At 44.6% G+C, this 24,805-nt stretch overlaps 1 protein-coding gene across 1 annotated transcript in view; it reads right to left on the bottom strand.

Moving 5' to 3' along the window:
• KBTBD12 (kelch repeat and BTB domain containing 12) overlaps positions 1 to 24,805 on the bottom strand; it is a 132,847-nt gene that overhangs the window by 52,126 nt on the left and 55,916 nt on the right. The window contains exon 5 of the mRNA XM_077451734.1: positions 8,398 to 8,595. Within this exon, the coding sequence (XP_077307860.1) occupies positions 8,398 to 8,595 (198 nt within the window). The remainder of the gene's footprint in view (positions 1 to 8,397; positions 8,596 to 24,805) is intronic.

Raw genomic sequence — 24,805 nt, forward strand, 5'->3', positions numbered from 1 at the left:
CAGTGATGCCCAGCAGTGCCACCCAGTGTCCATCAGTGCCACCCATCAGTGTCCATCCATGTCCATCAGTGCTCACCTATCAGTGCCCACCCATGCCACCTATCAGTGCCACCCATAAGTACCCATCAGTGCTTCCTATCAGTGCCCATCAGTGCCACCTATCAATGCCCATCAGTGCTGCATACTAGTGCCACTTATCAGTGTCCATCAGTGCCACCTATCAGTGCCCATCCATGTCCATCAGTGCTCACCTATCAGTGCCCACCCGTGCCACCTATCAGTGCCACCCATAAGTACCCATCAGTGCTTCCTATTGGTGTCCATCAGTGCCACCTATCAATGCCCATCAGTGCTGCATACCAGTGCCACTTATCAGTGCCCATCAGTGCCGCCTATCGGTGTCTATCAGTGCCGTCTATCAGTACCAATCATCAGTGCCCCTTAGTTCCACCTCATCAGTGCCAACTCATTGGTGCCACCTCATCAGTTTCCATTAGTGCAGTCTCATCAGTGAAGGAGAAACCATATTTATTTATAGAATTTTATAACAGAAACATAGAAAAACTTTTTATTTTTTTTTTCAAAAGTTTCAGTACTTTTTTAATTGTTGCTCAAAAAAATAAAAATGCCAGCAGTGATCAAATACCACCAAAAGAAAGCTATATTTGTGAGAACAAAATGATAAAAATTCCATCTGGGTACAGTGTAGCATGACCGCGCAATTGTCATTCAAAGTGCGACAGTGAGGAAAGCTGAAAATTGGCCTGGGCAGGAAGGGACAAAAGTGCCTGGTATTGAAGTGGTTAAGGAAACAAGAATGTGTAAAAATCACATCAAAACAAAATAACAATTTAAAATGTGTAATGTGCTGCAAATACATGTCATTCCGGCACTACATTCTATAGCTGATGAGATGTCTTTGGATATTTGTCTATGAAAGGTGCAGGATGTTTTGCATGGAGTCGGAAGCCTCTCCCATCTACTGGTGTTTTTTCTACTATGTATATATATATACCAGTCAGGCTTACAGCTCTATGCAAACAGCTGAATGCCCAGATAAAATACACAAACTGTCCTACCTGTCAAATGATGTACTATGGGCAGCACAGTGGCTTAGTGGTTTATATTTCTTCCATGCAACACTGGCATTCTCAGTTTGAAAATTAGTCAGTGCCCTATCTGCATGGAGTTTGCATGTTCTCCCTGTGCTTACATGGGTTCACTCTGTTTCATTCCAAAGACACACTGGTAGTTAATTTGGCCCTAGTATGTAAGATAGGGACCTTAGATTGTAAGCTCCTTGATGGACTGATATCAATGTACAATAAATGTAAAGTGACCGATAACAACCTCCTGCGCTCAGGAGCGGTGCTTAAATTTAAATGTACTCACTAGTTCGGATCCACTTCCAGTCTCCCGTGTCCACTACTCCTTGAAGTAAAAAAAACACAAAGGGAAAAAAACTCTTCTGGGAAGGTTGTGCACAAGGTTTAGGAGGGTGTCTATGGTAAGGTTTGACCATTCTTCCAGAAGCGCATTTGTGAGGTCAGGCACTGATGTTGGACAAGAAGGCCTGGCTCACAGTCTTAGCTCTAATTCATCCCAAAGGTGTTCTATTGGGTTGTGGTCAAGACTCTGTGCAGGCCAGTCAAGTTCCTCCATCCCAAACTCGCTCATCTATGCCTTAATGGACCTTGCTTTGTGCATTGGTGGAGGGGGGATTATGGCGTGGGGTTGTTTTTTAGGGGTTGGGTTTGGACCCTTATAGTGAAGGGAACACTTAAGGCGTCAGCATACCAAGACATTTTGGACAATTTCTTCCTCTCAACTTTGTGGGAACAGTTTGGTGATGGCTCCTTACTGTCCCAACATGACTGCACACCAGTGCACAAAGCAAGGTCCATAAAGACATGGATAAGTGAGTTTGGGGTGGAGGAACTTGACTGGCCTGCATGGAGTCCTGACCTCAACCCGATAGAACACCTTTGTGGTGAATTATGCCGCGTACACACGATCGGAATTTTGGTCGGAAAAAGCTCTGATGGTTTTCCCAATGGAATTCCAACGGGATTTCGCTCAAGCTGTCTTGCATACACACGGTCACACCAAATTCCGACCGTCAAGAACGCGGTGATGTACAACACCTAAGACGGGACTAGAAAAAGGAAGTTCAATACCCAGTAGCCAATAGCTTCCGTCTCATAGTTGAATCTGAGCATGTGTGAGTTTTTGCACATCGGAATTGCATACACACGATCGGAATTTCCGATAGAAACTTTTTCCATTGGAAAAATTGAGAACCTGCTCTCAATCGTTTGCTGGCGGAAATTTGGCCAGCAAAATTCAGATGGAGCATACACACGGTCCCATTTTCCGATGAAAAGCTCCCATCGGTCTTTTGCTGGCCGAAATTCCGAGCGTGTGTACGTGGCATTAGAGCAAAGACTGCGAGCCAGGCCCTCTTGTCCAACATCAGTGCCGACCTCACAAATGTGCTTCTGGGTATAAAATATATATGGAATTTAAATAACATGGCCTCATAGTAGAGAAAGTGTCGAAAAATTGTAAGGTTTACATCAATATTCCTAATTTTTTAATCCAAAGGATAAATGTGGTTGCCCCAAAAAATCAGCCACTGAGAACATTCAAACAGTTCCCCTAAGGCAGGGATCTCCAAACTTTCTAAAGAAAGGGCCAGTTGAATGCTCTTCAGACCTTCTGGAGCCGCACTGTGGCAATTATAAGTATAAAATGCTTTGGCACTAATGGAGTAAACAATTCTTCATCATTCGTATCAGTGGAAAGAAAAGTGCCCTATCTTTGGTGCCAGCAGTTGAAATAGTGACCCATTTTTGGTGTCAGTGAGAAAAAAAAGTGTCCCATCATTGGTGTCTGTGGAAGGAATAGTGCCTGTGGGAGGCACTGTGTGGTGTCTGTGGGAGGAAGAGTGCCCCATCATTGGTGCCTGTGGAAGGAATAGTGCCCCATCATTGGTGCCTGTAGAAGGAATAGTGCCCCATCATTGGTGTCTGTGGAAGGAATAGTGCCAATTGTTGGTATGTGGGGCAGGGATAGTGCCCCATGTTTGGTGTGGGAGGAATGGTGCCCCATCTTTGGTGCCAACAAGAGAAATAGTGCCACAGTGGTGTCAGTGAATGGAAAAGTGTCCCATCATTTGGCCCGCTGGGCCACAATTTGGAGACCACTGTCCTAAGGAAACCAGCAATGATGACTAGCTCACACTGTTTCTATCGACATCTGACCTGGCACGGATTCCAGAAGGAAGACTGGGCAAAGATGGAAGCATCGGGGTGCATACCAGCACATTATGGCATAACCTATCTGGGGGACCCTAAAAAGAAAATGTTATAGTGAAGTTAACTACCACTCCAATACAATACAGTACAAAGCACAATAGCATAATACTGCTAAAACAATCATTTCAAGCAAATATACTCACAAGGATCTTATGCCACGTACACACGACCGGACTTTTCGATGGACTAGGTCCAACAGTCTTCCTGACGGACTTTCGATGGAGGTCCGACGGACTTTCCGAACGTATGGACTTGGCCACACATGACCGGACTAAGTCAGTTTCGAAAGTCCATTAGTTTTGAACGTGATGACGTAAACGGGACTAAACAAGAAAGTTCAATAGCCAGTAGCCAATAGCTATCCTTGCGTCGTATTTGGTCCGTCGGACTAGCAGACAGACGAATGGTTTTCCCGATTTTTAGTCCATCAGACTTGAGTCCGTTGGATAGATTTGAAACATGTTTTATTTCTAGGTCCGTCTGACTTTTGGGGGGAAAAAAGTCTGCTCGACCCACACACGATCGAATTGTCCGACGGATTCCGGTCCGCCGGACCAAGTCTGCCGAATTCCGGTCCGCCGGACCAAGTCTGCCGGAAAGTCCGATCATGTGTATGCGGCATAAAAAAGCAGCCTAAACAAACTTTTGCATAATATTGCTAAAAAATAATAATAAAGTGTCCCCTGCATAGATGAAACGTGTAGGTCAGGGATAGCGGCCTATGATTTCATAAACCCCACCATGTACTGCAGTGTGGTGTTTGTTTAGGCTGTTTGTGAGTATGTTTGCTTGAAATAAATTAGTGTTTTTTTAGCAGTATTATGTTATGGTCCTTTGTTCCATTACGGAGAATTGCAGTTCCCAGAGAGCCAGGCAAGATCTTGTGAGTGTTAAGGTGGCCAGTATATCCTTGAGCAATCCATATTGGTTGCTTTCTGCTCTGTAGATCTCTTAGCATTTGGAGATAATATACTGTATATCTGCTAAGGGATTTTGCCCACTAAGTTGTCTAGGACTTTTTCACGTGGATCTGTGGCACTTGACCTTCATTCAAGATTTCACATTGGCTCTCTGATGGAGCCTTGGACATTGTTTTTGGAAGTGGACTTGTTTCACTACAATTTTATATTGATTTATAATGCACATCATTTTTGTGAATTACTTTGACTCTTTTTGGTGTTTTGCACATATTGTTGATGGATAGCATTTACATGACTTTATTCTCAGTTTTATATTTAGTTGTTTTGCACGCTCTTTTTGCTTAATATTGCGTTTTCTTCCTGTATCCAGAATGTAGGGTGCACCATAACCCCATAACACCGAGTGCATGATTATTTGTTGTATTATTTATGTTCCCAACTGTCGCAAAGTGGAATCCCATTGGTCGCCATGACTTACCATTTTATTTATTTTCTCTGCACTGGACAGTTTTACAAATTCAGCTCTGCTATACACACAATGCGTACTTACAAATTAAAAAAAAAAAGAGCTCTGAACATCTTTTCAATGTAAGGTTAAGAGTTCAACCCCCTCACAGTGGAATAAAGAATTTTTTTTCTCTATGAAGGATTCTTTACAACTCCCTACAACCGAAAAAGAATAGATCTATTTATTATTGTGAAGAATTGTGGGCCTATCCTACGCCATACCGTCCTCCTCCCTCCCAGTTATAATAGAACAAGCAATGCATACATCTCTTCCATAGATCTCCTAATTGGGAAATGAAGACTTGCAGATTACTTAAAGTGTATGTATAGCCGTAATTTATTTTTTCAGTCTTGGATGGAGTAGAGTCGTCAGTTTGTTTTTCCTTGTTTGCGTCTCCTTGAGGAGATTTTCCTTTACTTCCTCTCCAAGAGACACAACAGGAAATGACAGGCAGTAGAAGTTTGGGGTAATGTACATGACCAGCAGCTAAGGAAAGTTTGGATGGATGACAGAGGACAAGAAACTAGGGACACTTACCCATCAATAAGGGGGCAACACTCACATCCCTGGCCAGGGTGGCTCGCTCTGCTAGTCCCAACGACTCATTGAGACATTGCAAGCAAGAAGCCAAGAGTGGCACCAGCAGGAGTATGACAGACGGCACACTCAACCAGTCAGAGCCCTTGTACACACGGTCGGAGATTCCGACAACCAAATCCGTCGGATTTTGTCCGTCGAGTTTTGTCCGACGGATCTTGTCCGAAACTGTTGCATACACACGGTCGGACAAAGTTGTCGGAAAATCTGATCTTTCAGAACGTGATGATATAATTTAGTTACGATGGGACTACGTTCAGGCTAGTAGCCAATAGCTTTGATGTAGGAATTTGATCTGAGCATGCGTGGCACTTTGTCCGATCGGAATTCTCTACACATGATCGGAGTATGTCCGATCGGAGCAAGTTGGAAAAGTTGGTGCGACGGATATTCAGACGGAAACAGTCCGATGCAGACCACACACAGTCGGAATATCCGACAAAACGCTCCGATCGGACACATTCCGTCTGAATCTCCGACCGTGTGTACAAGGGCATAGTGTGGCTCCTTCTGCCTCCAAAACATAACAAGAAAAAGATGAACTGAAATGACCAGCAAGAGAGACTGTTACTGGATGGGCAGGTCTGCCACAAGTTAGATGAAAGTGTGGCATTCACTTGCGGAGGAGGAACCCGGGCCTCCATGCTGACCCAATGGGGAATGGGCCTGGTAGAGGAAGGCTGCCTGTACCCCACTATCGATGACTTTGATTAAGATACAGACTGCAGTGCCCACGAACAACATTTCTAACAGGACCAAAGCCCTATAGATCCCCTAAAACAGGTTGGCTATGTTTCATGTCATAAACTTATAAAGTGATCATTGTTCTTCAACTGGCTAGAGTATACAAGACTTTCTAATTAGTCACAGTGCTCCTTACCCACCCCCATGGGCGTCCGCAGGTAGGGGCAAGGGGGGGCAAGTGCCCCCCTGGAATCAGGGATCAGACCCCCATCACCCCTCTCTATCACCCTCTCTCTCTCTCTCACCCCTGTCTTTTTCACCCCCCCTGTCACCCCCTGTCTCTCTGTCACCCCCCTCTCGCTCTCTGTCACCCCCTCCTCTCTCTCTGTCACCCCCACATGTATACAGTTTGACAGTCTCTTGTGCCATGTCAGCAGTCTTTTGAGCCATGTATGCAGTTTGACAGTCTCTTGGGCTATGTATGCAGTCTCTGGTCATCCCTTGTGCCATGTCCGCAGTCTCTTACAGTCTCCTGAGCCATATATGCAGTCACTGACAGTCTCTTGGGCCATGTATGCCATCTCTGACAGTCTCCTGGGCCCTGTATGCCATCTCTGACAGTCTCTTGGGCCATGTATGCCATCTCTGACAGTCTCTTGGGCCATGTCCGCAGTCTCTGACAGTCTCTTGGGCCATGTCCGCAGTCTCTGACCATCACCTTTACTACGTCTGCAGTCTTTGACCGTGATAATGTGATAATGACGTTTTCGAAAAGGGTCAGAGCATGGGTGACCTTAAATTGATGCCCCTCCCTGAAAAAAGTTCTGCGGACACCCATGCCCACCCCCACTATCTTCACCCACCAACCCACATGGAAGTACTGGAACATGGATTGTAAATTCATCAGATAACTTTTACTTCAGCTACCTGGGCTCTATGAATTGAGAGAGATTGCTTTATTGTAACCAAAAGTTTGTCAATACCTGACCATCACACCTATGTGGCCTTGTTGGACATACCATTCTAGAACCATATGTATGATAGAGTTGCCTCCCCTTTGCAACTGTAACAGCCACCACTATTTTGGAAAGACTTTCCAAAAGACTGGGTGTTTTGGGGAATTTATGTCCATTCAGCCAAAAGAGGTCGGAACTGATGTAGAAGGAGAAGACTTGGCTCAGAATCGCCATTCCAATTCCTCCTAAAGGTGTTTGGGATGGTTGAATTCAGTACTATGTGGAGACCACTCGAGTTCCTCCACACCCAACCCATCAAGCCATGTCTTCATGGAGCTGTCTTTGTACACGGGTACAGTCATTTAGAAACATAGAAGAGTCTTCTCAAAACTGTTCCCACAAGAGTGGAAGAGCACAATTTGCTAAGATGTCTTTGTATGCTGTAGTATTAACTGTAACCTTCACTGAAAATACCAGAATGATTTTTAGGAATGTCCATATACTTTTGGGCATATAGTGTGATGGTCAGGTGTTTACAATCCTGTGATGGTCAGGTGTTTATAATCCTTTCTCCGTATAGCGTATACAGTATATAGAATATAGTACAATGTAATGTTTAAAGCGGTTCTAAAGGATGACGTTTTTTTATCTTTATACATTCTATAAAAAAGCTGTAATATTTATTAGACATGTGCAGAGTGAAATATTTTGTTTCGGAATTTCGTTTTCGTCCGAAAAATAAATTTATTTCGTTACTCCCGAAATTCGTTTTTATTTATTTTGTTTTTCGTTCAAAAATTGCATTCGTCGAAAATCCACGTGAATTACGGTCGAATCTGTCTTTGAAGGCTTATGCTGTGTGTCGAATGTATAAAGAAGATTCGACGGAGCTGCTAAACTTTATATAGCCTATAGGCGGAGCATTTGACTCCGGAAATGTACGATTGCAGTGTCGTACAGTTTCGATGCTCCATCGAATATTATTATAAACGTGTGTGTTTTTCATTGCTTTGTCGAATCTCTGTCGTTCATGTTGAATGAATGGTCTAAGTCTCACAGTGTCAGAGGTAAGGTTAGGCACATTCGACCACAGGTTCAATAGACCCAGATTGTTATTGTCAGAGTCACGTCGAATCTCCTATTCTATATCGAACTGTTGTAACAACGAAAATGAAAATAAAGCATTTATTTATGTTGGATATTTAGTTTTTCGGATTCTGCACTTTCGTTATCGTTTGTCAAAACGAAAACGAAAATACCTTAAATTCAGACGAAAATGCATTCGGACGAAAACGAATGCACATGTCTAATATTTATTAGAAAAATAACAGGTTAAATATCCTGCTTAGATGCAGGTACTCTGAGATGTACTGTCAAAATTCTGTAATCGGCTCATGATAACAGTTAACACCTACCTGCCCCACGGTAACCACCGCAAACATACAGCTTTCCTTCTACCGAACCTGCGCTGCTTGAATTGCTTCTAAGGGAGAGCAAAGGATAGGGCATCGGGGGACCTTCCCTCCAGAAATCCCCATCCACATTGTAAATTTCCACTGCATCAAGACACTTGCGGGACTGTCCTTTGTCTGGACCGTTGCAACCGATGCCACCTGCAAGAATAAGAAAATGGGTGAAGTAAATGGAAAAGACAGCCAGGCTCAGCCTTGTCTTTTTTTACCAGGGTAGGAATAATGCTCCTCAAGGGCCCAGCCAAGATCTTTGCTAGGACCTTCGCAACAGAATTCAGGAGGAAAATAGAGCGACAGAAAGGGCATAACATAGCACCCTTCCAGGGCCGTCTTTAAGGCCGGGCAAAAGGGGCAGCTGCCCCGGGCCCTGTCATTGTTGTGGGGCCCAAAGCAGCTGCCTTATACTTGCCAACCATTCCAGTTTAAATTCCCTTGTCCCTTGAAGTTTTAGACCTGTGCTGTGTCCCGATATCTGTGTGAAGTGCTGCTACTAATGCTGCCCAGTTCTGCCCTATTGTTGTGTAAAGATGACTCACCTGCAGACCCTGTGTTTACATGTAAATTACCGCAATTCATATGTAAATAGCGGCGGCATTCATATGTAAATATCTGAGGCCGGTGGCATTGATATGTAAATAAATATGGCATTCATATGTATATCATGCCCCCCTGCAGTGGTGAGATGTGCTGTAATCTATAACAACCAGTGAGCAGTATTACTGTACAGTAATCTCTACCAACCTTTCAACAAGCAGAAATCATGTGCTGTAACCTTTAGCAACTAATCAGTGAGCCTTAATGTGTACTGTAACCTCTAGCAACCAGTCAGTAATTGGTAATAATATGCTGTAACCTCTGGCAACCAATTGCAATCGCTGCCTGATCTGATACAGTAAACTGATTTTAAGTCTAGCTGCTATTTATTGTATGTCTCAGAGAAGGTGGAGAGTGAAATTGCATGGGGGGAGGGGGCCCCCAAGACATTTTTTGCCCCTGGTCCAATTAAAGACGGCCCTGCATCCTTCCCTGGCTTAGGGATGACCACAATAATGGCCTCAAACATAGAGTCAGGGAGGGATCCAGTGGCTAACGTTTCAGTCAGAATATTATGTAGCTTAGGGGCTACAGAGTCTACATAGGCCTTTAACCACTTGGGATCCGCGCTATTGCCAAATGACGGCATTAGCGCGGATCTACTTTTCCGGGACTACGTCTATTGACGTCGTCCCGGGTAAGAGCGGCCTGCGCGCGCCCTGTGATCGGCGAGTCCATGAGACTCGCCTGATCACCGATCCGTGCAAGGGGTCGATCCCGACCCCTTATCACGTGATCAGCTGTCAGCCAATGACAGCTGATCATGTGATAGAACTGAGCCGGTAATCGGCTATTAAAAAAAAGCCGATCACCGGCGGCCGTGATCGGGACATCAGTCCCGATCACGGCCAGCAATACAGCTGACCACCTGCCCCCTGCCAGTGCCCACCTGCCCACCGCAGTGCCATCCTGAATAAAAGTAAGTGCCCCCCATCAGTGCCACCCAGCAGTGCCCATAGTGCCCACAGTGCCACCCACAGTGCCATCCAGCAGTGCCACCAACAGTGCCACCCACAGTGCCCACAATCTGCCTCAAAGGTGCTGCACCCCAGTGCCGCCCATCAGTGCCCAGCAGTGCCGCCCATCAGTGCCCAGCAGTGCCGCCCATCAGTGCCCAGCAGTGCCACCTATCAGAGCCACCTATCAGTGCCACCTATCAGTGCCCATCAGTCCCATCTATCAGTGGTACCTATCAGTGCCCATCCGTGCCACCCATCCGTGCCACTTATCCGTGCCACCCATCCATGCCATCTTATCTGTGCCCATCTTTGCCCATCAGTGCCGCCTTATCTGTGCCCATCGGTGCCGCCTTATCTGTGCCTATTAGTGCCGCCTTAACTATGCCTATCAGTGCCCACCAGTGCAGCCTATCAGTGCCCACCAATGCAGCCTATCAGTGCCCACCAATGCAGCCCATCAGTGCCCACCAATGCAGCCATCAGTGCCGCCTAATCAGCGCACTTCAATGAAGGAGAAAAATGACCCGTTTGCAAAATTTTATAACAAACTATTAAAACATGATTTTTTTTTTGCATCTTTTTTTGTTTGTTTAGCAAAAAATAAAACTCCGAGCTGTAACTAAATACCACCAAAAGAAAGTTCTATTTGTGGGAAAAAAATGATAAAAATTTCATTTGGGTACAGTGTTGTATGACCGCGCAATTGTCATTCAAAGTGCATCAGCGCTCAAAGCTGAAAATTGGTCTGGGACTGAGGGGGGTTTAAGTGCCCAGTAAGCAAGTGGTTAAGAACTCCACTGGGAGACCATCCGCCCCAGGTTTGCAAGGCCGCTATGGCCAAGTGCACCTCATCCAGGGAAATCAGCTTCAGGCTCAGCCGGGTCTTAGAAGGTGTCATTCAAAAGTGTGTGGACGGTTAGGCTAATCTTTCTCCAACAGTTCCATATGGGGAAGAAACCTCACATCTTGCCTTACGATTGGTACATTTAAAATATGTTTTAAATACAGTATTTGCATGGACTATGGGTGGCCAAGGTCTCTGTGATGAGAGAGCATTCACTGCCTGCTCCCAGCACAGTGGTGACCAACTCTTAATAGACAGGTCACATTTTTTAGTACTGATCCATCACAGTGGTCAAGTGATTGGGCAATGCTTCACATGGGCAAAAAGACCCAGTTAAACGAACACCAGGGCTGGGTAGGAAGAGGTTAAGCACAGTCAAGGCCGGATGTAGCCTGTCTTAATTAGAGGTGCAGCATAAAAATGTCAAGAGGGCAGAGGATGGGAGGTCAGCAGGGTAGAGGATAGGGTCAGTAGTGTGTAGGGAAATGTACAGAGGTCATTAGTTTGTACTGGAGCATACAGGTTGGCAAGGCAGAGGACAGGGGGTCAGCAGAGGAGTGTACAGGAGTCAGTAGGGCAGTCCATTGGGGCTCAGTAGTGCAGAGGACAGGCAGCCAGTAGGGCAGTGAACAGTGGTCAGTAGGGCAGTGGACAGGGGTCACTACAGGCAGGGCACTCAGCAAAGCCCCTCCTCCCCACACAGCACATAACTGAGATGGGATTCTCTTACAGACACAGCCTCCATCTTCACAGTGAGTAGCTGGCTACTGCAGCTGCACTGCCATTCTGATCTAGGAATCTCACAGAACACGATTGCAACATAGCAGCCAGCTAGTGCAGATCAAGGTTGTGTCTGTAAGAAAATCCAATCTCTGTTATGTTTGGGAAGGAGGAGCTCTGCTGCCGGTGTCCTATCATATAGAGTCCCCCATCGGATAGTGTCCGCTGTGTACCGCGCATGCGCAGTACACAGCACACACAGATTCCAAAAATAGCAGAGGATTAATGGCGCCTGCGCCGTGAGTCCAGGTTCTAGCCCCACCATCCAAGTGGACATAGAGTAGGAATATAAAAGAGCCGAGCGCAGCGAGGCCGAGCCCGAAGTGTGGCGAGCGACCCTCTAATTTTCCAAACCCTATGTCCGCTTGGATGGTGGGGCTACCACCTCCACTCATGGCGCAGACGCCATTCATCTTCAGAGATTTTCTGAAGCTTCTTCTGCCCCGTACTGCGCATGCGCAGTACGGGGCGCACACTATATGATGGCAGGACACTATCTGCCAGAACACCGGCAGCTTGTGCCCAGGCTGTGAAGTGCGGGAAGGGAAGGAGGAGCTCAGTGGGGTGGGCACAGCATCGATTGAGGGGGGGGGTGTAACTGGAATTAGGAGTTAGTAGGGCAGTGTATGGTGGTCAGTAGGGCAGAGCACACGCAGTCAGTAAGGCAGTGTACAGGGGTCAGTAGGGCAGTGGAGAGGGGACACTGCTGGCAGGGCACTCAGCAGAGCTCCTCCTCCCCACATAACTGAGATGGGTTTCTCTTACTAACACAGTCTCCATATGCACAGTGTGTAACTGGCTATAGCAGCTGTGCTGCCATTCCAGTCTGGGAATTTCACAGGTCAGACTGCAACATAGCAGCCAGCCCATGCAGATCGAGGCTGGGTCTGTAAGAAAATCTGATCTCAGTTATGTGTGGGGAGAAGGAGCTCTGCTGCCTGTGCCTAGGATTTGTGCAGTGCAGAGATGGGGGAGAAGCTCAGCGGGCTGGGCACAGCATCCATGGAGGGGTGCAACTCAAATCTGGGGGGCGCACAACTGAAATCTGGTAGGACACAGGCCAACCCCGCACCCCAATAGATCCGGCCATGAGAAAAATCCTAGTGCTCGCTGAATAGTTTTCACAGTTTACTGTCTGAATTGTCCTTAATAGAAGACCTGAGCAAGTTTTGAAAGCTGCCATAGACATCATTAATTGAACATGTTGGCCCAGCCTGACTACTGAAAGATCTTACTGTCTGTAACATGGGTCCAGAGCAAAAGACAATGTCCCCGGTTTTTGATAAATCTTGGAGAACACAATATGTTTGTTTTTGGACTGCTTAGGTATAGTTCTCTTGTTAGCTACAAATTTCTACTGACACACAGCATCTCACAAAAGTGAGTACACCCCTCACATTTTTGTAAATATTTTATTATATCTTTTCATGTGACAACACTGAAGAAATTACACTTTGCTACAATGTAAAGTAGTGAGCGTACAGCTTATATAACAGTGTAAATTTGCTGTCCCCTCAAAATAACTCAACACACAGCCATTAATGTCTAAACCGCAACAAAAGTGAGTACACCCCTAAGTGAAAATTGCCATTTTCCCTCCCCGGTGTCATGTGACTCGTTAGTGTTACAAGGTCTCAGGTGTGAATGAGGAGCATATAAATACAGAAAAAATCAGCGCAGTACAACCCCTTTACGAAAAGCTGCTGAACACCAAGGATCAATTACCAAATCCCAAAATACAATATATCAAACAGATGGTACAGCGCTCTAACTAAAATAAAATGATTACTAAAATATTAAAATTAATTAAAAGTCCAAAGATAGCTTTTGTGTCAAAAAGTCCACGTGAGGAATCTTCAGTGGTATACAGTCAGTTCATGCATAAAGTGACTTAGTGCCAAGGGGGGGACCACCACCAATGGTAAAATTGGCTGCTCACCTCATCGTATGGACCCTTTAAATTACAGAGGGTCGTATGCACTTAAATATCAATGAATGCTTATCAACTCGTCCAATCGCTGTACTCCTCTCAGACAATATCCGACCAGTTCACAAACGAAAACACAGCTTTCTCCCATTCAGAGTCAAATGAACTGACACGTTCGTGGAATACCCACACTGGATCGGTATATAGCAGTATTCACATTTCCGCAGACCATGTGGATAGAAAGACAGGCCATAGTGCTCTCCATAGAAAAAAGTTTTAATGATGAATATACATTAAAAAACACACTTACAATAACGAAGCTTCATACGATCGTTAAAATGAACAATGACCGCGGGTGACGTCACGTGATCTCCGTCTGTACGTTACGTCCCTATGGGCGGGACTTCATCAGTGGACATGGAAACTACGCGACACCCGATATATAAATAGACAATAAGGGGTTCCTATAGTAGGCTGAAGCCCCATACACACTATCAGATTTTCTGCTGAGTTTTTCCTTCAGATTTACCAAAACCATGTAATATGAGGTCAAACCTTAGGAGTTTCAATGTGTATGCAATCAGGCAGGCCCTTGTACTACATAGTTTTGGTAAATCGGAAGGAAAAACTCAGCAGAAAATCTGATATGTGTATGGGGCTTTACTGTGAGCACGACGTGACGGACAACCTCTCCATGTTTACGAAAGTTACCAAGGTAACAACACATCCTGTCGTGTAGTACGAATCTACACGAAAACAGGCAAAGACCTCGGGGCAGCCCTTGTGAATTTAAACAAACGTTACCATGTTAACGGCTCATCCCATCATGCCTATCCGCAATATGCAAATGAGCACAACAACGAGCGGAATTTAAAAAAGGAATCCTATCAATATGTGCAAACATTGCCGTTGCAACAATGAATCCCTTCCCCTTATGTATATAATGTAATCAAATAAATAAAAAACGCTTAATGGGTACTCAAATCCAATACAAAAGAACCCCATTATTAAACACATTTTTTAAATTGCAAAGCATGAACTTTTTTCTCCAAACTTGAGTCAACATTTAGAAACCGAAGAAGTTTCTGGCCTCAGCAACTAATAGGGAATACGATATTCGGCAATTGATTACATGACTTTTAGTGAATGAGGAGCAGGTGTGTTAAATTTGGTGTTTTCGCTCTCACTCACTCCTACTGGTCACTGGAAGCTCAACATGGCACCTCATGGCAAAGAACTCTCTGAGGATCTGAAAAAGAATTGTTGCTCTACATAAAGATGCAACACGGTGGCCAAGGCCATACGGCGGTTTAACAGGACAGGTTCCACTCAGAACAGGCCTTGTCATGGTCAACCAAAGAAGTTGAGTGCACCAGTGTTGATTTTGTCGACTAAAATGACTAGTACATTTTAGTCAACTAAATGAATACTATTTTAGTCGGCTAAAATACGACTAAAACAAAAACAACTGAGATGACTAAAATTAAAATGTAATTTTAGTCAAAGGAATAAGACTAAAACGAAATTGAAATTTGACTTCAAAATTAAACACTGGCCTTTAGTGCATGTTCATACCTCAATACCATAAATAATAACATATGAGATTTTTCACTCCAGCAGTATCTAATGAGTTTGGAAATTGTAGAGAAATGTTCACTAATGCATTACAATTTAATTACACCCATTCGATTTCAGACGACTAAAATGAGTTTTAGCCGACTAAAATGTACTGGAGATTTTAGTCAACTAAAAGGTAGGACATTTTTGTCGATTAAAATATACTGGAGATTTAGTTGACTAAATACAACTAAAACCAAAACAATTGCAGAAGACTAAAATGGGACTAAAACTAAAATGTAATTTTAGTCCTAAGACTAAAACTAAATTGAAAACACTGGAGTGCCCATGCTCAGCGTCATATCCAGAGGTTGTCTTCGGGAAATAGATGTATAAGTGCTGCCAGTATTGCTGCAGAGGTTGAAGGGGTGGGGGGGTCAGCCTGTCAGTGCTCAGACCATACGCTGCACACTGCATCAAATTGGTCTGCATTGCTGTCGTCCCAGAAGTTAGCCTCTTCTAAAGATGATGCACAAGAAAGCACACAAACAGTTTGCTGAAGACAAGCAGACTAAGGGCATGGATTACTGGTACCATATCCTGTGGTCTGATGTGACCAAGATAAACGTATTGGGTTCAGATGATGTCAAGCGTGTGTGGGGGCAACCAGGTGAGGAGTATAAAGACAAGTATGTCTTGCCTACAGTCAAGCATGGTGGTGGGGGTGTCATGGTCTGGGGCTGCATGAGTGCTGCCGGCACTGGGGAGCTACAGTTCATTGAGGGAACCATGAATGCCAACATGTACTGTGACATACTGAAGCAGAGCATGATCCCCTCCCTCTGGAGACTGGGCCGCAGGGCAGTATTCCAACATGATAATGACCCAAAACACACCTCCAAGATGACCACTGCCTTGCTAAAGAAGCTGAGGGTAAAGGTGATGGACTGACCAAGCATGTCTCCAGACCTAAACCCTATTGAGCATCTGTGGGGCATCCTCAAACGGAAGGTGGAGGAGCGCAAGGTCTACAACATCCACCAGCTCTGTGATGTCATCATGGAGGAGGGGAAGAGGACAACCTGTGAACCTCTGGTGACCTCCATGTCCAAGAGGGTTAAGGCAGTGCTGGAAAATAATGGTGGTCACACAAAATATTGACACTTTGGGCCCAATTTTCACATTTTCACTTAGGGGTGTGCTCAATTTTGTTGCCAGCGGTTTAGACATTAATGGCTGTGTGTTGAGTTATTTTGATGGGAGAGCAAATGTACACTGTTATACAAGCTGTACACTCACTACTTTACATTGTAGCAAAGTGTCATTTCTTCAGTGTTGTCACAGAAAAGGGTATCATAAAATATTTACAAAAATGTGTGATACTGTAGATGTTCTGCACCAAAGGTTCTCCCCACCAAGCATCTCCATGTAGGTCCCAATCCAGTCTTCTTTCCCAGGCCCAAATTACTATATGCAGCTTGTGCTAAAAATAACGCTATTGTTCCCTCAAAGAGAGAGCCAATTCACAGGGACTTGGAAGGGCCCCAGAAGCAGAGGCTGTGTCTCAGGGCAGGCATCTTAATGGAATGTTCACAATAAAGAAACCTTTAGAACCCAAGTTCTTAGTGGAGGCTCCAATTACTCGGCTGGTAGGAACAAAACTCTCGGAGATTTCTAAAGACCTCTTAGATTCAGAATTCCGCAAACTAAGAGGTAAAAAAACGCAGATCCTGATGTCATTATTGTTGAATCAACATAATTCCCCTTTTGTTTTCAATTTCCTAATCCGCAGAAGGCCACAATTTATTAAGAAATCCTCTGAGATAAGGCAGAATGGATCAAAGAATCTGTGTTTGCACCCTCTATAAATCTTTCCTTTAAGCTGGAGAAGCACTTGCTGAGAAAAGCCGTTTTTTTTAAATTTTTCGTCTTTCATCAAACTTTCGGTACTCAAATAGACTTGATTCAAACGCCATTGTTTTTAATTATTCCAAAATCAACTTTGCGTTCTTGTGTTGGGTGTTTTTATAGAAATCTTCTGGGGAAACGGAACTGATCTTAATTTAGCACAGTGTTCTCAAACATTTCGGAAGAGGCTCCGGACGTTTAATATAAATAACTACCGCAATGCAATTTATTGATTGTTTTTCAAACAATAAGGTTTGCATCTACTGTAGGTTTATAGGCAATCCCTAATGTCTCAGTATAAGTCCCCTGTTCCTGGAGACATGTAGTTGGTATTTTTGGCTTAGGTTGAAGCAAAGGCATTTGATGCGTGGCACAGAGTGGTCTGAGCCCAAAAGTCTCGCATTTTAGAGCCCTTCTCAGATCAGACCAATCTTTACCGTGCATCAAATGCCTTTCCTTCAACGTCTCGGGTTGGTTCTGTGACCCAAGACGTCACCTCCACCTTCTGTGGAACCCTCACCAAGTTGCGGAGAACTCAGAAGAACCTTGCCATTGTCTCTATGCCTGTTTTATGCAGAGATTCTGTAAGTGGATTTATTTTGTATGGTACAAATAAAGGGTTTTACTTTTTACAGTACTTTACTATGAGCACCTTTCTTTTTCATTGAGCCTGTTGGATATTTTTGGCTGCCTCTAATTGGCAGCATTCTGGAGACCCTCTCAAAGAAACCTAATGCCGCATACACGCGACTGGACTTTTTGCCAGCAAAGGTCCGACGGAACAAGTCCATCAGATAATTTGATCGTGTGTGGGCTCCATCGGACCTTTGCTTGCCAAAAATCCGGCGGACTTTAGAAATAGAACATGTTTTAAAGTGGTTGTAAACCCTTACAAACCACTTTGACCTACAGGTAAGCCTAGATTAAGGCTTACCTGTAGGTCCAAGAAATATCTCCTAAACCTATACGGTTTAGGAGATATTTGCCTGAAGACAGGCACCGCTGTCTACGGCGCATGCGCCGTAGACAGCGACGCGCAGGCGCACTGAGCGCGGCATTTCCAACAATGGATCTGCCGCGCGTGTCGGCTCCCGTGCGCATGCGCGGGAGTGACGTCATCGCGGCTCCGCCGAATGACAGCGGCGGAGCTGCGAGACGCCACCAGCAAGATGGATGCGGCGGAGTACAGGGGACAGCGGCGACTTCGCTGGCTCCTGTGTCAGGTAAGTGACACATAATGGGCTACTATGCGATGCATAGTAGTCCATTATGCTTTGCCTTTGCAGGGAATGAAAGAGGAAGTAAACTCATCAGGGTTTACTTCCTCTTTAAATGTGATAGAGAGAACAGAGGGATTTTAACGGTGTGTAATATTTTTTATAATAACTAGTTATGCAAAATACATTTTAATTAAATATTTATTTAGCACAGGATTAAAATTGTCATGTATACATGAAATATACAAACAATAGCAGTATAGTGTTACAACACAGTGATGGTCTGAATAATACTGGATAAAAGTATTTTATTGCACATTATCCCGACATGTTTTGCAAAAATTGCTTCCTCAGGGGATGTGCGAATATTCCAGCGATAGAATGTCTCCTAACACTGCCAGTTGGGCAAACAGCTATTGATCCACCCACAGGTCAAATGTTACCAAATAGACCATAGAGGGCTAAAAGTCCAGATAAAAGCAGATAAATCGGACCACATAGGAGCATGACTCCAATATGAAATACCGATGAGCTGGGTAAGTATTGGATATACAAAAAAAAAAAAAAGACTGCCATGTCCTCTGGCGCACGCAGGGCCGTCTTTAAGGCAGTGCAAAAGGGGCAGCTGCCCTGGGCCCTGTTATTGTTGTGGGGCCCAAAGCAGATGCCTCATACTTGCCACCTATCCCAGTTTAAATTCCCTTGTTCCTTAAATTTTTAGTCCTGTTTTGTGTCCCGATATCTCAGTGTGAAGTGCTGCTACTAATGCTGCCCAGCTCTGCCCTATTGTTGTGTACAGATGACTCCTGCAGACCTGTGTTTACATGTAAATAACCGGAATTCATATGTAAATAGCGGCAGCATTACTAATTAAATAGCTGTGGCCGGTAGCGTTAATATGTAAATAAAGGCGGCATTCATTTGTATATCATGCTCCCCTGCAGTGAGGAGGTGATGTGTTGTAACCTCTAGCAACCAATCAGTGAGCAGTATTACTGTACAGTAATCTCTAGCAACCAATCAACAAGCAGAAATAATTTGATGTAACCTCTAGCAACCAATCAGTGAGCCATAATGTGTGCTGTAACATATAGAAACCAGTCAGTAAGCAGTAATGATATGATGTAGCCACTGGCAACCAATCGCAATTGCTGCCTGATCCGATACAGTAAACTGATGCTAAGTCTAGCTGCTATTTATTATATGTCTCAGAGCAGGTGGAGAGTGAAATTTCATTGGGGGCCCCAAGAAATTTTTTGCCCTGGGGTCCAAGCAATATTAAAGACGGTCCCAGAGGACATGACTGTATTTCTTTTTGAGTCTGAGCAGTCTTTTTGTTTTTTTTGGTATATCCAATACTTACCCAGCTCATCTGTATTTCATATTGGAGTCATGGACTGGAGGACTTTGGAGCACTGGGCACCTTATATTAGATTTTGGTGTTTTTTCACTGTCGGTCACTGTTACATTTTTGGGCTGTAAGCGCTGTATTATTGTTGTTTGTGTGTTTAGCACTTTGTGGACAGCAGCTGCAGGGGTTTGAAGTCATTTGTTGGTTTTCAATTAATTTCACATAGCGCAATTTTTTATATACCATATTTATTGGCATATAACACGCACCTTCATTTTAGGAGGGAAGTTTCAGGGAAAAAAACGTACATTTTAAATAAAGAACTTTGACGCAAAATAAGGGTCAGTGCTCATCAATGCAGCCTCACCATTGCCCATCTGCAGCCTCACCATTGCCCATCTGCAGCCTGATCAATGCCATCTGCAGCCTTACAATTGCCCATCAATGCAGCCTGATCAATGCCTATCTACAGCCTCACAATTGCCCATCAATGCAGCCTGATCAATGCCTATCTGCAGCCTCACAATTGCCCATCAATGCAGCCTGATCAATGCCTATCTGCAGCCTTACAATTGCCCATCAATGCAGCCTGATCAATGCCTATCTACAGCCTCACGATTGCCCATCAATGCAGCCTGATCAATGCCTATCTGCAGCCACACAATTGCCCATCAATGCAGCCTGATCAATGCCTATCTACAGCTTCACAATTGCCCATAAATGCAGCTTGATCAATGCCCATATGCAGCCTCACCATTGCCATGAATGCAGCCTGATCAATACCCATCTGCAGCCTCACCTCAGATTACTGCTGCCTCAGAGGGGACAGGGAGGGGGCAGGACGAGCACTGTCAGATTAAATACAGCGAGAATCTCCTGTTAACTCGGCGGCCTCAAAAATACAAAGTCCTACCTCCTGGACCAGCTTCTATCAGAGACAGAACAGTGGTCCAATGCCGGCCCAGGAGACGGGACTTCCTATTACAGAAGCCACTGAGTAAGCAGGCAGCTGATCAGCTGTGGTGAAATTTTATCAATCATTTTTGATCCATCAAGTAAATATCTGCACGTGTGTCAATCAAATGATCGTAACACAGATTGAGAACAACTTTAGGGCTCGTTTCTACTTTCGAAAAGCTTTTCAGAGGTATTTGACCAGCAGTGAAGGGGCGATAAGTCGCCTCGTCACTGCTTGTTTTTACCTGTTACAAGGCACACTAACAATACTTTGGGGAACACAATTTTATATTCTAACATGATTGTGCCCCTGTGTGCAAAGCCAGCTTCATAAAGAAATGGTTGGACCGGAGGAACTCAAGTGTCCTACACTGAGCTCTCAACCCTACTGAACACCATTGGGATTAGGACTGCAAACCAGGTCTTCTCATCCAACAGCAGTAGACTCCTCAAATTCATGCCTTCAAAAAAGGGGTACTGTTAATGCTACATCTCACTGAGATATTTTAGACATTGTTTACTTCCAAACTTGTGGTAACAGTTTTGGGGAGGCCTTTTTCTGCTTCAGCATAAATGTACCTCTGTGTACAAAGCCAATTCCATAAAGACATGATTTGACCAGTTTGGTGTGATGGATCTCAAGTGGCCTTCACAGAGCCCTGACCTCAACCCTACTGAACACCTTTATGGAGATTTGAAATGCCAGTTGCTAGCCAAATCTTGTATAATTATGACCAGTACCTAACCTCGCGAATGCTCTTTTGGCTGAATGGGCACAAATTCCCATAGACACACTCCAAAATTTTGTGGAAAGTCTTCCCAAATGAGTGGGGGCTGTTATAGCTGTAAAGCTGTAGCTGCAAAGATGAGTCAACTCCACATTAATGCCCATGGTTTTGGAATGGAATGTCCAACAAGCTCATATACAGTAGTATACAGTAGGTATTATGGCCAGGTCAGGTGTCTAATTTTTGGACCATAGAGTCAGGAATATGCCATGGTGTGATGGCCAGGTTGGGTGTCTTCTTTTTAGGTCAGATAGGTGGGAGCGTGCCTTGGTGTGATGGCCAGTTCAGGTTTTGACTTTTTGGATCATATAGATGGGAGCCTGTCTTGGTGTATTGGTTAGGTCAGGTGTCTACTTTTTGGGCCATATATTTAAGAGCCTTGGTGTATTGGCTAGGTCAGGTTCTACCTTTTGGGCCATATAGTCATATATCTACCTTTTGGGTATTTTGAGTATGCCTTGGTTTGATAGCCAGGTCAGGTTTTTACTTTTTGGGCAATATACTTGGGAGCATGCCTTGGTGTGATGGCCAGGTCGGGTGTTTACTTTTTGGGCCATATAGGCAACAGCAGGCTTAGGTGTGATGGCCAGGTCGGGTGTTTACTTTTTGGGCCATATAGGCAACAGCATGCTTAGGTGTGATGGCCAGGCCAATTGTCTGGTTTTCTGGCCTTATAGTCAGGAGTGTGCCTTGGTGTGATAGCCAGGTCAGGTGTCTACTTTTTGGGCCATATAGTTGAGAGCATGCCTTGGTGTATTGGCTAGGTCAGGTGTCTACTTTTTGGGCCATATATTTAAGAGCCTTGGTGTATTGGCTAGGTCAGGTGTCTACCTTTTGGGCCATATAGTCATATATCTACCTTTTGGGTATTTTGAGGATGCCTTGGTTTGATAGCCAGGTCAGGTTTTTACTTTTTGGGCAATATACTTGGGAGCATGCCTTGGTGTGATGGCCAGGTCGGGTGTTTACTTTTTGGGCCATATAGGCAACAGCATGCTTAGGTGTGATGGCCAGGTCAGGTGTTTACTTTTTGGGCCATATAGGCAACAGCATGCTTAGGTGTGATGGCCAGGCCAATTGTCTGGTTTTCTGGCCTTATAGTCAGGAGTGTGCCTTGGTGTGATAGCCAGGTCAGGTGTCTACTTTTTGGGCCATATAGTTGAGAGCATGCCTTGGTGTATTGGCTAGGTCAGGTGTCTACTTTTTGGGCCATATATTTAAGAGCCTTGGTGTATTGGCTAGGTCAGGTGTCTACCTTTTGGGCCATATAGTCATATATCTACCTTTTGGGTATTTTGAGTATGCCTTGGTTTGATAGCCAGGTCAGGTTTTTACTTTTTGGGCAATATACTTGGGAGCATGCCTTGGTGTGATGGCCAGGTCGGGTGTTTACTTTTTGGGCCATATAGGCAACAGCATGCTTAGGTGTGATGGCCAGGTCGGGTGTTTACTTTTTGGGCCATATAGGCAACAGCATGCTTAGGTGTGATGGCCAGGCCAATTGTCTGGTTTTCTGGCCTTATAGTCAGGAGTGTGCCTTGGTGTGATATCCAGGTCAGGTGTCTACTTTTTGGGCCATATAGTTGAGAGCATGCCTTGGTGTATTGGCTAGGTCAGGTGTCTACTTTTTGGGCCATATAGTTAAGAGCCTTGGTGTATTGGCTAGCTCAGGTGTCTACTTTTATTGGCTAGGTCAGGTGTCTACTTTTTGGGCCATATATTTAAGAGCCTTGGTGTATTGGCTAGGTCAGGTGTCTACCTTTTGGGCCATATAGTCATATATCTACCTTTTGGGTATTTTGAGTATGCCTTGGTTTGATAGCCAGGTCAGGTTTTTACTTTTTGGGCAATATACTTGGGAGCATGCCTTGGTGTGATGGCCAGGTCGGGTGTTTACTTTTTGGGCCATATAGGCAACAGCATGCTTAGGTGTGATGGCCAGGTCGGGTGTTTACTTTTTGGGCCATATAGGCAACAGCATGCTTAGGTGTGATGGCCAGGCCAATTGTCTGGTTTTCTGGCCTTATAGTCAGGAGTGTGCCTTGGTGTGATATCCAGGTCAGGTGTCTACTTTTTGGGCCATATAGTTGAGAGCATGCCTTGGTGTATTGGCTAGGTCAGGTGTCTACTTTTTGGGCCATATATTTAAGAGCCTTGGTGTATTGGCTAGGTCAGGTGTCTACCTTTTGGGCCATATATTCATATATCTACCTTTTGGGTATTTTGAGTATGCCTTGGTTTGATAGCCAGGTCAGGTTTTTACTTTTTGGGCAATATACTTGGGAGCATGCCTTGGTGTGATGGCCAGGTCGGGTGTTTACTTTTTGGGCCATATAGGCAACAGCATGCTTAGGTGTGATGGCCAGGCCAATTGTCTGGTTTTCTGGCCTTATAGTCAGGAGTGTTCCTTGGTGTGATAGCCAGGTCAGGTGTCTACTTTTTTGGCCATATAGTTGAGAGCACGCCTTGGTGTATTGGCTAGGTCAGGTGTCTACTTTTTGGGCCATATATTTAAGAGCCTTGGTGTATTGGCTAGCTCAGGTGTCTACTTTTTGGACCACATAGTCATATATCTACCTTTTGGGTCATATAGTCAAGAGTATGCCTTGGTGTGATGGCCAAGTCAGGTGTTTACTTTTTGGGCCATACATTATTGGATACATGCCTAGGCTAATTGCCACTAGAGGTCACCTATACCATCGTGTCTCCAATGCTTTCACTGACCAAGTTCTGAATTTGCCTCATTGGTGGCATGTCCCCGCACATAGGGAATTATTGGACTTCATCTGAGTACAGGGTGTACTGGACACTGTGTTCTTCATAAGTGAGCGCATGACTAATCCCCTTTATATATGGCTGCTATTTACCAGGTATTTCAATTAGATGCAATATGGTTTTCTATTATGCTGGACGTCCTTGGAAATGTTAATATGGTGACTCGGGATCTGCAGAAATGTCACGGTTTAGCCGGCTTTCACAGTAATATAAACTCATATTTCATCATTAAGAGGAACGTCAACTTTAAGGCCAATCCGAATGATCCCTCCCCTCTGGCAGGCTGGTAAAACAAATCTCTTGTATTTATCTCTCGTTCCGGCAGAGACTCATGTTAAATTCAGCTCCATTAAGGCTTCTCTTGGCACGCCGTCCTTGACGATGCTCTTGACTCGCCGGCTCAGCCATGCGTGACACACAGACTGCGCTCTTCGCTTGGTGTTAATAGCAATAGAGATGTAAAGGTGACTTGACGGCTATTTATATGCAGTCTGATCCGTATCTACACGCTGGTATAAAGCGGGGTGTAGAGCACATCATTAAAGGAGCAGCTGCTACAGGCTGGGCGGAATTGGGTTTTTGTAAATAATTTAAAGGGGAACTGCCACGAAAATCACAACCTAAATAACTAATAAGGCATAGAAATAGCCTCTTATTTGTGTTTGCATGCACTGTTTGGCAGAAAAGCGACATT

The sequence above is a fragment of the Lithobates pipiens genome, unplaced genomic scaffold (assembly GCF_037356315.1).
Source record: "Lithobates pipiens isolate NorthernLeopardFrog02 unplaced genomic scaffold, aLitPip1_a1.2 Scaffold_23, whole genome shotgun sequence".
NCBI classification, from domain to species: Eukaryota; Metazoa; Chordata; class Amphibia; order Anura; family Ranidae; genus Lithobates; species Lithobates pipiens.